This window comes from Phaseolus vulgaris, chromosome 5, assembly GCF_000499845.2.
Source record: "Phaseolus vulgaris cultivar G19833 chromosome 5, P. vulgaris v2.0, whole genome shotgun sequence".
In the NCBI taxonomy this organism is placed as follows: domain Eukaryota; kingdom Viridiplantae; phylum Streptophyta; class Magnoliopsida; order Fabales; family Fabaceae; genus Phaseolus; species Phaseolus vulgaris.
Window position 1 is genome coordinate 22,290,643 of NC_023755.2, and position 15,601 is coordinate 22,306,243.

The window sequence follows — 15,601 nt, forward strand, 5'->3', positions numbered from 1 at the left end:
TCCTCCTTAAAATCAATTTCAAAATAATGCAAAACGTAGAGATAAGAATAGCATAGGGATAGTGGTAATCACTTAACCCCATAGATTTTTGCATGTGTTCCTTGAAAATGTGAATCCAATTGATCTTGATTTTGTTCATGATGTAGTAGATAAGAACTAGATCCTCCTCAGTCCGGATCGAATGGATGCTCCCTCTTGGAGTCAACATCCAAATACAATGAAAGCAATAATTCTCTCATTTAGCTTCATGCCTCCCATAGAAAAATTTCTCACTTTGGATTAAGGATTTTTTAGGCAGCTTCTATAGTAATGCATCTTGTTGAATTATTCTACAACACCAATGTTTTCTTTATTAATTCTCAGCCCAACATATTTTAACCCAATTACAACAGACCACACTTATGGAGTTATCTCCGCATCAATCACTTTCACGTGTGAGCAAAGATTATCACCAACAATATGGAGATTTGTATAGAAAACTTTCACTGGATCAGGATATATATTCTCTGACATCTCTAGAAACCGTTTCAGCAGCTGCTCCTTCAAGACATTCCTCACTTCAATGAGGTTCTACCCTTTCATCCAGTTGAAGGTGATTAGCTTTGGGTTGTTGATGGCTTTCCTACTAGATTCATGTAGGAACTTCTCTATCTTCTCATCATCCCCTGAAAACCAGTTTTCAAGGTGCACACGCCTTTTTACTAAATGAGTCTTCATCCTTTTTTATGAGGGAGATGTTGAATCCATGAGACAAAGGTGAAATTTCAGAGAAGGAAGAAAACCCAGTAGATTCAATAGATATAACAGAGGAAAACAATGGGTTGATCTTGTGAAAAATTAGTTGAACCAGCACATGTATTTAAGCAGAAAATGCAACCAAGATACATTGACATTTAATGGGTTGTTTTTCAACAAAGAAATCATCTGTTGTAGTGGGAATATGCCATACGTTAGCCCCAAACAGAATTGCCAGTGACAACACAGTCCAGATTTGACCATCCATAAAAGGGACTTAAATTTCCAAGAAGCCATGGAATATATTCCATTATGACTAGAATAGCTCCCAATAAGATTGTATTCAAAGCCACAATTAATGTAATTTTGACTCATAACAAATTTTGAATGAAAAGAAACAGTTGTACCCATGCACATAAATTCAAAACAGCTTTAATACAATGTTGCCAGAGGTAAAACAATCGGTTGTTTCGTGAAAACAATCAATTGTTTTACTGAGACAACAATTGAGAATTTCACAAACCAAGGATATTTCACAGTGACGAAAATGCATAATGTTGATTACATAAACCTTTGCATAGAGATATACCACAAAAGATTTAATCAAGAAAAAGAATCCTTTGAGATTTCATTTAATCAATGTAAACCAAATACACAAATTGAGAAATGAAAATACAAATAGTTCTTAGCTTTTGAAGATTTTTCTTTTAAACGACCATTGTACACGAGTCAAGGATGTCACTTAACTATTAAGAAATCTGTGTGCAATTGAGAATTGCACTCAAGAATTCACTTCAGATCTTTTCCCTTGAGGCTTCATTCTTCACACCAATGGTTTTTGGCTCTCAAGAGTACCTACAAGAAAGATTCAAGAGACAAGATTGGTCCCCTGGTGAATTGGGTCCATGGGCATTAATTGGATCATTAGAAACTTTAGAATTCTTAGGAACCCATTTCAAAACACCCCTAGGAACAAAAAATTTCCTAACTCTGCAGAATCCAACAGAGTGACCCTTTTTCATACAATAAAAGCATGAAACAATCGGTTATTTCGACAATTCAATCGATTGTTTTTCAAATAAGCTTGAAAATGGTTTTGTAACTGATATTTTCTTGTTGTGTGGATTAAAACCCAATCCAGCTTTGCCAAAAACACATTTTTGATATGCAAGAACAGTTTCAAAGTTTGACTGACCTTTTGAAAACTTATCCACAATTTTTACAAGATAGTGAACCTTCTTTTGAAGTGATTCACAATTTTCACGAAAGCTAAAGTCACATTTGCAAGAAGAGTTTTTGTAATTCATTTCTAGATTTTCAAAATAATTTTTCGAATTGTTTAGCTCTTTTCCCAATGTCTTGACTCCGTTTTCCAGCCAATTATTCATGCCTTTAAAGTGGTTGTTCAAAAGGACCAACATATTAGCTTCTTCATGAGTTTCTTTAAAAGAATAAAAAAGCTGGTTGTAATTTTCAAAATTAATTGAGGATCTGGAACTTACACTTCTTGCATCTGATTCTCTCTTTTCCATCAAGCACAAATTTGCCTCTTCATCTCCATTTGATGATGAGCTAGAGGAAGATACATCATTGTCTTGCCAAGCAATGTAGGCCCTTTTAGCTTTTCCCTTCTTCTCAAATTTCTTGCTTGGTCCTCTCTATTTGCTTTAATTATTAGGACAAACAACTTTGATATGACCATGTTTACCACATCCAAAACAGGTATAACTATTAGCATTAGAATCATTGAGTTTCTTGTTGTTATACCTATTTGAGGATTGGTTCTTGTTGTTGTTTTTCTTCAAGAACTTGCTGAATTTTCTGGTAAGCAAGTTAAGAGTTTCTCTCCATCACTGTCATCACTTGATTTTTTTACCATCATTATAACCAACAACTTTCAAACCAATGCTCCTCACATGCTTCTCTTCATGCTTTTGATCATTTAGCCTGTTCATCTATAATTCGTATTTCCTAATTGTAGTCAAGGTTGTCAAATCCTTGGATTAGATATAACAATGACTTTGGATTGCCAAGATCTGTCCAAGTATTTGAGGATCTTGATGTTAAGTTCCTCCCTTTCAAAGATTTTTCCAAGGATTAAGAGATGATTTACAATATCAGTGAATCTCTTTATACATCAACAATGGTCTCCCCTTTCAACATTCTGAACATGTCATACTCCTGAATTAGAGCATGCTTTCTTGCTCTCTTGACATCAGTGGTTCCTTCATATGTAACATCAAGAATATCCCACATCTCTTTTGCTTAACCACATTGTGAGACCCTGAAAAAATCATTAGAATTTAAAGTAGATGTGACGATGTTTTTAGCAATACAATCAAATTGAGCACTTTTGCTTTCAGTCTCAGTCCATTGGGACCAAGGTTTTCTATGAAAACATCATCTTTTTCAAACTTTGCAATAAAAGGGTCATTTACAATCGCATCCCAAATTCCTCTATCAATTGATTCTACAAAGATTTTCATTATGACCTTCCAAAACTAATAATTCATACCACAAAACAGAGGTGGCCTGTTTATTGAAACACCCTCCCCAGAGGGTAGTTTTTCTGTCATTAAAAAGGTTTTAAGGATCGTAAACTTGAATGACTTTCAAGAACTCAGCTCCTGATGTCAGTTGTTAGAATTATAGACCTTAAATAAGAGGAAGTGAATTGTTTATGAGAGATTTTCTCAAATATTGAAGGTATATTGAAAGACAATGAAGAATCAATCAATTAGAAATCAGTTCAACCAATTAAAAAAGTGTTTTTAACTTGATTGCAAAAAATCAACCAGTTGTTTTTGCGAAACAATCGATTGTTCATATCACGAATGTTGAAATCAAAGCAAAAGCATATTTAAAGAGTGTAAGGATAGAGAGATTAACATAGGATATTTATATTGGTTCACTATTTACCAAGAGCTACATTCAGTCCTTAGCAATCACTGAGAATTCACTAAGTAATCAAAATCTTAATTACACACAACACACCAAAGTACTCATCCCAAGATTTGTGGTTTCCCTTCATGATTGACCTAAGCATAGTAGAAAGAAATCTATTTACAAATTCAATTTGTCCATCCGTTTGAGGATGACAAGAAGTTGAAAAATTCAACTTAGTTCCTAGCTTTTCCCAAGGAGTTCTCCGGTAATGGCCAACAAATTTAGGATCTATATTTGAAACTATGGTCTTTGGAAAACCATGTAATCTTACTACTTCTCTATTGAAGAGTCTAGAGATGTTGTTAGCATCATCCACTTTATGGCAGGGTATAAAATGTGACATCTCTCTAAACCTACTACAAAGTTGGAATCAAAGCCTCTTTGTGACCTAGGAAGTCCTAATATGAAATCCATGCTTATATCTTCCCTAGGAGCACTTGCAAAAGGTAAAGAAGTATAAAGTCCATGAGGCATTGTCTTAGACTTAGCTTTTAAACATGAAATGCATCTATGACAATGTCTTTCAACTTCTTTCCTCATGTGTGGCCGAAATAACTTTCCTTTTAAAAGCTCAAGAGTTTTATCAACTCTAAAATGGCCCATGAGTCCTTCTTCATGTCATTCTTTTACAAGGGGTTTTCTATGTTCTCATTTAGATATGAAAAGTTTTCCTTCTTTAAATAAGTACCCCTCAGAAACATGAAAACCTCCTTGTGCTCTATGTTGGAACTTAACAAAAGTAGGTGCAAAATCCTAATATTCTTTATAAAATTCAGGTATGTTTTCAAATCCAAGAATTTGGGCTCAAAGTTTAGAAAAGAGGGCATGTCTCCTAGATAAAGCATCTGCCACAATATTTGTATTGCACTTCTTGTATTTGATAACATATGGAAATTGCTCATGAAATTCCATCCACTTTGCATGTCTTTTGTTCAACTTGTGTTGACCCTTCAAACATTTTAAAGACTCATGATCACTATGTGTGAGAGATTCTTTTGAGACTAGATAGTGTTCCCAAGTCTGCAGGGCTCTCACAAGTGCATAGAGCTCTTTGTCATAGGTGGGGTAATTGAGGGTTGCACCATGAAGTTTTTCACTAAAATATGCAATTGGGTTCCCACCCTACAACAACACAACACCTATTCCTACTCGTGATGCATCACACTCTAGCTCAAAAGTGTTTGAAAAGTTTGGTAAAGCTAGAATGGGTGCATTGGTGAGTTGAGCTTTCAATCTTTGAAAGGCTTGCTCATGCTTCTTCGTCCAACAAAATTGAGTGTCTTTCTTCACTAACTCATTGAGTGGTGAAGTTAGGCTTGAGAAGTTAGGAACAAATCTCCTATAAAAACTTGTTAAGCCATGGAAGCTCCTAACATCTCCTACATTTTGTGGTGTTGGCCACTTTTAGATGGCTTTGATTTTCTTGGGGTCAACATGTACCCCATTTTTGTTGACTATAAAACCTAAAAACACTACACTATCTACACAAAAAGTGCATTTATTTACATTAGTAGACAAATTATTTTTCCTAAGGACTAAAAGAACCTCCTTAAGGTGACTTATGATGGAAGAGGCCATAACACCCAAAAGAGCGTCTAGGACCAACCTTGCATGAAAGGCAACCAAGAGAGTGTCTAAGACCAACCTTGCATAGAGGGCACCCACAAGAAGCGTCTAGGCCACACAAGGAGCATCTAAGAGAGTTGACATCCAAGAAGGGTGACGTCCAAGAAGGCCCAACAAAGTGTAGCTTAGTCTTATTTGTGGTGTAAATAGCATAGCCTTATGAACCTTTGTTTAAATTCTGCAAATTAGGATTAAGGAGGAGTTAACCTAGATTAGCTACGGTTTCTAGAAGCTCTCCACTAATCTAGGACGTCCATGTGCAAGTTAGGAGGCCATGTGCACCCATGTGCCATGTGCTCCATGTGCCTCCATGTGCTCCTTCATTTGCATGTCATTTAGATTACATTTCATTTGTATTTGGCTCTTCAAATTCCAGCCCTCTAAACACTATAAATTGAGGTGCTTGACTCATGTATTTGCAAGATTGAATAGAGTATTGTTATGCTGCCAAATTTGTGTCATACACTACTATTTGCCTAGCATCTAGGTTTTAATCTTCACTTCATCACCTTCAAAGGGGCTGGCTGAACCTCCCCAATTCCCCACTCTCATGCACCTTCAAGGCACCTATACTTCCTAGGAATGCCTTGCTTCATCTCCTCCACTAGCTTCCGCAAGTTCATCACCAAAAACGCAAAGAAGAGCTCAAAGGAATGTCATCATTAGGTGGGACTCTGGGCTTTGACTATATACTAATATATCATCAAAATAAACTACTACATATTTACCTATGCAATCCCTAAGGACATGATTCATAAGCCTCATGAAAGTGTTAGGTGCATTAGTGAGTCCAAAAGGCATCTCTAACTGTACCGACCAGTCCTCGGACGTCGTTGACTGCTAGTTGATGGTGAGCCACGTAAGCTGGGTCCCACGAGCGGCATGGGCCAGTGTCTCGCAAGCGACGCGAGCCAAGGTGCCGAAGAGTGGTCAGACGTCGATCACTAGGATGTGCTGATGTGTCCTCGACAACAGAGTGAAGACGATGTAACATCGGGCATCGGTGACTCAAACAGTAAAGCTGGGCCACGAGAGGTGGGTCCCAGACAACACACTAGTTATCAGTAGGGAGAAGCCTAGATCATGAGGGGTCCATGCGTGTGGCGTGCATGGCGCATTCAGGCGTGACACGAGTAAAGAGCCACTAGAAGAGTTAAGGTCCGCGAGGGTTACGTTCCAGGGGTAGGCTGCATGCATGGCACGTGAACAGCTAGGGCACTCGCAGGACGGATGGCCCCAGAGATTATGTGCACAAGTTGGTACCCAGGTGGTCATCCTATCAGAGTTTGCACTCGAGTAAGGTAGCCTTACGCGCTAGATTGCCCTAAGAGTGGGTGATAGTGGCGCTAAGGCATACCCTCAGAAACCCTAAATGTGGGTGGTAGAAACAACGGAAACCCTAGACTATATAAAGGGTAGTAATAAACATAACAAGGTACGCAACACCTTACGTGATACACACACAGTTTACACAGAGCTTTTACGGCTAAGAGTTTTGGTGTTTCCTAGCCTTAGTATTGACTTGAGCGTCGGAGTGCAAACAGCCTCTAAGGCGCCCCTTTGTCTTTGCAGGTTCAGGAGTTTGATCGAAGGAAAGCACAAACGAAGGCAGAGAGAATTGGGCATGTGATCGTCGTAGACGTACGAAGGCAATCGAGTCAACCGGCAGGAACACTAACCACTCATATAGTCCAAATTTGGTCTTAAAAGTAGTTTTCCACTCATCGCCCTATTTGATTCTTATTTGTTGATATCCACTTTTAAGATCAATCTTGGAAAATATAGTGGACCCATGCAATTCATCAAGCATATCATCTAGGAATTGGATGCCTATATTTGATGGTGATGTTATCGATGGCTCTACAATCACAACACATTCTCCACTTGTTATCTTTCATAGGCACCAACAAAACAGTTACAACACAAGGACTTAAAATTTTTTGAACTCAACCCTTCTCCAACAATTCCTGAACTTGTGATTTTATCTCCTTAGTCTCCTCAAGATTAGTTCTATAAGTCGGTCAATTTGGTAAACTAGCTCCCGGAACTAAATCTATTTGGTGTTTTATACCTCTAAAAGGTGGAAGTCCAATGGGTCCTTCCTTAGGATACATCACCAAAATCTTTTAAAAGCTTTTTGACTTGAGGAGGTAGATCACTAACTGCAGTAAGTGTGACAGTGCATGTAAGTGCTCATTTACACAAAAGGAGGTCTGAAGGTTGTTCAGATAGAAGTATCTTTTCAACTTCATTTTTTTTTTCAATTTTTTGTTCTATCTAAATGACCTTGTGAGAAGGAGCACTCTTCTCCCACGCCTCAACATTGTCCCTAAGGACTTTCTCTTGATTTTCTAGTATTCTTTTTTTCATTTTCTCTCTTTTGTTTCATTTGTACTTGGTCATTTACCACTTGTGAAGGTGTTAAAGGATAAAGTACAAACTTCTTTTCCCTATGGGTAAACATAATCTCGTTAGTAAGACCATTATGGATAGTTTTCTTGTCAAATTGTCATGGTCTCCCAATAAGAAGTGGCAGACTTCCATGGGCACAACATCACATAAAATTTCATCTTTATAATTCGCCACAGAATGACTGACTTTTACCCGCTTATCTACAGTTAAGTCCCCATCTTCATACAATCATCGAAGTTTGCAAGATTTTGGGTGGGGTATAACTTGTAGATCAAGCTTTTCAACCAACATAATGCTACAACAATTACAACAAGATCCATTATCCACAATGAGAGAACAAGTGTTTTCTAAAACTTTACATCATGTTGAAAGATGTTCTCTCTTTGTGTTTTGTGGTTCATGCTAGGTTGATTGTTGATGGTTCTTTTAATCATCAATAATTGCCCCTCACATGAATATGCTCCCTCACTTTCTTCATTTTTCTTCTCCCTCTCTAGACTCATCATCTTGGCTACTATATTCATCCCTCCCTCTTAAGATCATGGTTCTCCTATTTGGGCATTGGGATGCTATATGACCTCTACCAAGACACTTAAAGCATTGTATGTCTCTACCACGAGTTTGTGGGGTAGACACATCCTATCCTCCCTTTCTTTTTTATACTCTTTCGTGAGATAAGAGTTAGAGCAAGAACTCTCCATGGGACTTGACCCTTTTCTCAAAATTTGTTGTTAAACTTTTATGCAAAGTTGGATCAAGTCATTCAAGTCCATGTATGGCAAGAGTTCCACTTTATCTCTTATCACAAGACTAAGACCACTAGGAACATAGCTATGGTGGTGGTTTCTTCCTCCCTACTAGAGGCTCTCATCATGTAAAGCTCCATCTTTTTCCTATATTCTTCTACACTCATGTTCTTTTGTTAGAGTCTTTGGAGCTTGTTCATCAACTCCTTATTGTAATAAAAAGGAATATGGCGGCGTCTCAAGGCCACCTTAATGTCATTTCAATATTCTATGAGAGGGTCCTTGTGGAGGTGCCTATCTCTCTCTAGGGTTGTCCACCAATACATAACATTTTCTTGAAAGCTTAAAGTAGCTAGGGGTACCTTCCTTTCCTCACTCACATGATGGCAAGCAAAAAGTTGTTCTACTTTCATTTCCCAATCCAAGTAACCCTCAACATTTTCCTTTCCTTAAAAAAAGGTAGGTCTACCCTAGTCTCTTTAGGTTGGCTTTCTCTTCTAGTTCTTCTAGGTGGAGGTTGATAATATTCATTTACTCTTAAGACTCCCCTCAGCATATGAGTCACTCGACCTAGAACTTGATGTATGTGAAGATTTTTTTTAAAATTTTTTTATGTATTAATCTTTTTCTCTTGCAATTTTTAGCTCTTCTTCTTAGATTGCAAGATGGGCATCTCTTTCTTTCTTTTCTTCCAAAACTTGAGCCACATGTTGCAATTGTCTAAGTGATAGTGATTAAAAATCTCTAGCCAATTATTTCAAAAGAGATTTTGTCGATTTTCTATCACTTTCACTATGACTTGAAGAATGAGTAGACATGTTTAGAGTTATGTGATAAAAGTAATTTCCAAAAAGAAAGATAGGTGGAGTGAAGTAGGTAATTTCCTAGGAAGGGGAGGTGGATCACTAGGATCTCTTAAGTACCAAGTCTTTCCTCGCCAGATACTGTTCTTGCCGGTTGACCAAAAACACCTCCGTGCGTCTACGAGAGTCTCACGCCCAAGAATCCCTGCGTCCAGACGTGCTATCCTTTCAACTGAACACCTGAAAACACAAAGACAAAGGGTGCCCTAGAGGTCGTTTGCACTCTGACGCTCAAGTCAATCTTAGGGCTAGGAAACACCAAAACTGTTTCACGTAAGACTGTAACTGTGTGTGTTAAGCGGCGCAAATGAATAGCGTACCTTGCTAAGTTTGTTACTTCCCTTTATATAGGTTGAAACTAGGGTTTCCATTGTTTCAATTACCCAAAGTAGGCTTCTTGAGGGGGTGGGCCCAGCGCTGCAGTTACCCACTCTTAGGATAACCTAGCGCGTAGGGTTCCCTAACTAGAGTGCAACCTCTAGATGCCTCCTCGTGCACCTGATCTCTAGGGTCACCCGCCTTGGGAGCGCCCTAGCTGTTCACGTGTCATGCATGAAACTCACCCTGGAACGTGACCTTCACAGGTCATATCTTTCCAGTGGCTTTATGCTTGTGTTACGCTTGAACATGTCATCTACTCCACACGCATGGACTCTCGTGACCTATGCTTCTCCCTTACTGATGACTAGTACGTAATCTGGGATCCACCTCTCGTGGCCCAGCTCTGTTGTTCGAGTCCCCGATGTCCGACCTCTCCACACTGCTCAATGGTATATCGGTACATCCTGGTGACCGATGTCTTACCACACTTCGGTTCCTTAGCACACGTGCCTCGCGAGACACTGGCCCACGCTGCTCGTGGGACCCCGCTTACATGGCCCCTACATTACTAGTGGTCAACAACGCCCTAGGACTGGTCGGTACAGATACTATCCCACAACACTTTCAAAAACCTTTCTCTAAGCAATTTACTTAGATCACAATCAAAGATGAAAACAAAATGTAATGCAAGAAAAATGCAAAGCAATAAAAGACAAATGAAAGTTTACTATCTAAAACACTTTTAAACTAGGCGTTTCCTAATGTGAGGCTTTTTGGCACTTTGAACCTTGAAGACACACTTACCGACTAAAACGAATGTAATTCACTAATTAATCAAAGTCTTGCAAATTACAACTCAAAGAAATACAAAGAAAATTAGGCCAACAATTTTTATGCACAAAAAATTAAATGCCTATTTTATGCATTCCACCACTTGTAGTTTCTTTTGGTATTTTGTGTATATTTTTGTGTGAGATTGTTGATGTCCTTTACTTTGCCTCTTTAGGATATTAAACCTTAGATATTCTGTTTTACCTCTGTAGTGATGTAGCTTACACCAAAAAAATTTAGTTCCACAACTCACCAAAGCACATTAGGTCACTTTCACCAAAAGAGGTCAAACAATTTCAAAGCAACAAAACTGAAATTTAAAATTAAGGACTACTACAAATGGAGTTGATAATTGACATGACTTGAAAGAGTGGTCAAGAAATTGACAAGCAAAAAAATTAAACTTCACAAGAAAACGTAGCACAAAAATTGAATCCTAGAGAATGGCACTAGAATAGATGAATAAAACCAAAATAGCACTACAAAATTCTTGCGTAAGATTTTTTTAACTTGTCAAAATTTTAACCACAGAAACTTCAATGTTTAAGCTCAATGTAGGTGATGTGCACCAAATAATTGCAATAAGTTTTTCAAATTCACTATCGATTCAAATTTTCCAGAGTTAGATTTTTTTTGCACTCTATCTGTTTTTCATTTACCATTTTTTTCTACTTTTAATTTTGATATACTTTTTTTTCACTTTTTCTAAACACATCAAACTGCTCAAATTCAGAATTTTTCACCAACACAATTAATTTTGATAAACAATTTCAGCAAGCACAGAAACTGTGAAATCGAAGAAAACCTATACTGGAATTAAAAACAACATTGGAAAGTTAAAAAACATAATGGAATTGAATGGATAATGAACTTGTATGGAACTAACAAGTATGAACTCAAATCTAGAAAAGTTAAAAGGCACCAAAGTTACAAATTCATAAAATAACTTATACTTAAATTAAAATCAAGCAACCAAAATCAACAACAAAAGTATTACATAGAATTGATGACAATTTTGGATGAACATGACATTGACAATACTTGAATAGATTCCAAAATTAAAATGACTCATCCACAATTAATTTTCACTAATTGAATTAACAATAAGACTCAAATAAAAGCAAAAACATAACAGTTTACTCCATAGGAACCTAAAACAATTGAAATCGGAATGTTAAAACAATTGAACACAAATGCAATGAACAAAAATATTTAAAATAACAACATGAACTACAATTGAAATTAAAACAACAAGACAACCAAACAATTGATGAACAACATGGAAATGAAGAACACACAAAAATAAAATGAAGAGAAGACACTTATCTCTTAAAGAACCGACTCTAAATACCAAATGATGGTGTTGCCTTCATGATCGATTGAATTTCCTTAGATTTTTGTTGGAGTTGGTAGAAGCTTGATGAAGGAGATAGAACACGGAGGACTCTAATGGAGTGTGTGATTATCATCAACCTTACATTCCTAAAGCTTCTAAAACTTTTTTTAAAATAAATTATTTTCTCAAAATGTTTTGGAAAACTTTTCATAAGTTAAGCCAATTAGACACTAAGTTTATCTCATAATTTTGAAATTAATTCAAAAGTTACTAATGACAAATTATAACTGTTTTTATTGCATAATTATAATATTAAAATTAATAAAATATAAATTTATTTATTTTTAACATTTCACTTCGAAGAGAATGAATACAAATTGCATGAGTACATATAAAACTTTTAACCATTATATCAACCACATTAAAGTTACTAAAATATAAATTTATTTTGTACAATTATTTTCTAATTTTAATAATTATTTTTCATTTTAATCTATAACAATATACAGTAATTATGGTAAAGATTATCCAATTTGATGAGCATATCTTATAAGAACACCTTTCATATTTATGTTTCAAACTTAATTATATTTATCTATATCAATAAATAATAGAGAATCCTCTTATATATTTTATAATTATATCTCTTTATATTTTAAATTATAAAAAAGAAAAGAAAAATATCTGTGAATTACTTATATACTAAACATAAATGCTACACTCAACAAAACCCACTATTAAAAAAATACAAGACACAATTTTTTTCCTATTAATAATTATTATAATAATTAATTTTTAATTATATTTTTTTTCTTAAGCATAGATTGTAGTGGTAGTGTAATATATTGTATTAACATAAATAAGTGTACACTATATTTCTTGGTGACACCCAAAATTGCAGTACAATATAAGCTCAAAACTATATATTATTATATAAAGTATAATAAAAAAGTTATTTTAATTTTTAATTATACTGATTTCTTAAATTATTTATTTAAAATAATTGTATTATTTAATATAAGATATAAGTTCTTATCTTTTATCCCCACAAAATTATTTATTTTTTATAATTTTAAAAATTATAATATTTTACTGTAGTAGAATAAGACAAGTCATAATATGCTTACATTCATTTAGTTATAATAAATTCTTTACATAAGACCAAGATTGATTGATTGCACTTAAAAATAAAAATAAAAAATAAAAAATAAAAATAAAAATAAAAAATAAAAAAAACAGAAAAGAGGAGGAGAGGGACAGACCTGAAAAAAACAAAAAGTAAAGTGAGTCTCCTTTCTTTTGTAGTCTGCAACCTCCATTGGTATAAATTAGCATCCAAAACCGTCACGCAATCCCAAAGCGTCACGGCATTCATACAAGTCACTGTGGCTTTCTGAAGGGAGAATTTGATTTGAGAATAGCAGTGAACTGAATAGCAATGGGAAGGGAAGAAGAAATGTCGACCACATCCTGCAAAGACATTCCCAATCTCTTATCATCATTTGTTGACACCTTCGTTGATTTCTCAGTCAGCGGCCTCTTCCTTCCTCCGCCGCCGCCATCTCCTCCGCCTCTCCCAACACGTCTTCCCTCGCCGCCGCGCCTGGTCGCCGTTGGCGACCTCCACGGCGACCTCGAGAAGTCCAAGCAGGCCTTGCGCCTCGCGGGCCTCATCGACGCCCATGATCGTTACATCGGCGGCTCCGCGACTGTTGTGCAGGTCGGCGACGTCTTGGACCGCGGCGGTGAAGAGCTGAAGATCCTCTACTTCCTCGAGAAGCTAAAGCGTGAGGCCGCGAGGAGCGGAGGCAGAATCGTCACCATGCACGGCAACCACGAGATCATGAACGTCGAGGGCGATTTCCGCTTCGCAACAGAATCCGGCGTCGAGGAATTTAGGGTTTGGTGGGAATGGTTCCGAGCTGGGAACAAAATCAAGAGCCTCTGTCAAGGTTTGGAAAAGCCGAAAGACCCAATGAAAGGCGTTCCCTCGTCCTTCCGCGGGGTGAGGAAGGAGTTCCATGATGGGTTTCGGGCCCGGGTCGCGGCGTTGCGGCCCAACGGCCCAATTGCAACAAGGTTTCTATCTGAGAACGTCACCGTTTTGGTCGTTGGGGATTCTATTTTCGTGCACGGCGGGTTGTTGCCCGAACACTCTTCTTACGGTTTGGAGAAGATTAACGAGGAGGTTCGCGATTGGGTTAAAGGTTTGACTGGTCAGTTGTCGCCCGAGTATTGTCGGTCTGCAGACGGTCTTCTTTGGTTGAGGAAATTTTCTCGTAGCAAGGTGCCGCAATGTGATTGTTCCGCCCTTGAGCATGTTTTGGCCACGGTTCCTGGTGTTAAGAGGATGGTGATGGGGCACAGCATTCAGAGGGTTGGAATTAACGGCGCTTGTGATGACAAGGCGATTCGGATCGACGTGGGTTTGTCGAAAGGGTGTGGTGATGGTTTGCCTGAGGTTTTGGAGATTAGCAGAAATTTTGGGTTAAGGATATTAACGGAGGATCCCTTGTATCAGAATAAGGGCAATGCAACTATGGTGGATGTTGGAAAGGAACAAGGGCTTGGATTGTTGCTCGGGCAGCAGGGTGGACCTAAGCAAGTCGAAGTCCAGGCTTAAAGAAAAGGGTATTGGATTGCCAGTACCATCATTGATTGGGTATGTCACTAAATTCCAATCAAATTTGTATCATTCTAGACTACTAGTATGTTGGGTTTTTAGTTTGGAGCTACACATCCATATTCATATACCAAAAATTGGAAATTATTTAAAATATTTTCAAATTAGTTCATCACCTTTTACTTCTGAAAGGAAACTAAACATGGATTAGTTGGTTGAATTTTATAATTTATAATTACTTTTTAGTTGTCTTGGTGCAATGGTAAAGTTTGGGTCCTGGTCACCCCAAAGCACTTCTTTTTTGCAGAGTATAGAAATGGCAGAAATGTCACGGTATAAATGGAACTATGGGTTCTTCAGAAAAGGGAAACTCATAGCAATATAGTCCTTTAGTTACCCCCAGTTGTTATAATCTTAAGAGCAATAAGATCAGGAGTGCTTAGGGGAATGAGGTGTAATTACTTTGTTTGACTGGAAACACTTGACAGGTTATAAACTGTTCTTACAAGGGTAGAGGTGCATTCTAAATACCACTGTCTCCAAATGTTGGTGCAGAGAGTCTTCAGCTAGTGTCTCGAGATAAGGGGTAGGTGCCTGGAAAGACATGCTCAAGTTAGTTAAGTTTGAACAATAATAAGCTGTTTCATTATATTTATAGCTTTTTTGATGAACATTTATTTGGATAGGTTTTGATTTTGTGCTTCCGTAATCTTATTGCCTGGGTAATGTCGTAATCGCGTCATTAACCATTAATCTTAACCAAATGTTGTAATTATATCATCGGGATGTTTAGCTGTTGCGGTTCTGCCAAGACGCATATAGTGCACTTAGCTATTGTCGTTGTTCTGACTTCTTCCCCGAACCCAGGGTACATAAACATTTGATGTATCTCCGGTTTGTAAGTACTCCACAATCCTGTATGCTAATAGGTTAATTTACTTGGGACTTATAATTGGTGATGGATTGAGTGAAATTTCAACAAAAGCTAAGAGGTCAAATTAATTTTGTGATGGTAATTGGTTGAGAAGTTCTATGTTAGTTCGTACTCAATGATTTACATTAAACCATAGAAGGATGCTTCCCCTCTACAGTCGAAATTCAAAGCATTTATAATACCGATTTATTTATGTAGTTTTGATTGAATATAATTGTTTGTAAGTTT

At 37.1% G+C, this 15,601-nt stretch overlaps 1 protein-coding gene across 3 annotated transcripts; it reads left to right on the forward strand.

Annotated features, from left to right (window-relative positions):
• The first annotated feature begins 13,132 nt into the window (after positions 1–13,132).
• Positions 13,133–15,377, forward strand: LOC137835307 (shewanella-like protein phosphatase 2). Of its 3 annotated transcripts, none has more exons than XM_068643755.1 (2): positions 13,133–14,478; positions 14,747–15,377. In XM_068643755.1, exon 1 carries the CDS (start codon positions 13,255–13,257, stop codon positions 14,437–14,439), a length of 1,185 nt encoding a protein of 394 aa, XP_068499856.1. In that variant the 5' UTR covers positions 13,133–13,254; the 3' UTR covers positions 14,440–14,478; positions 14,747–15,377. The 3 variants fall into 3 exon arrangements, with proteins under 3 accessions (XP_068499856.1, XP_068499855.1, XP_068499857.1); XM_068643754.1 differs by having other exon boundaries at positions 14,928–15,377; XM_068643756.1 differs by lacking the exon at positions 14,747–15,377 and adding an exon at positions 14,686–14,704.
• The last annotated feature ends 224 nt before the right edge of the window (positions 15,378–15,601 follow it).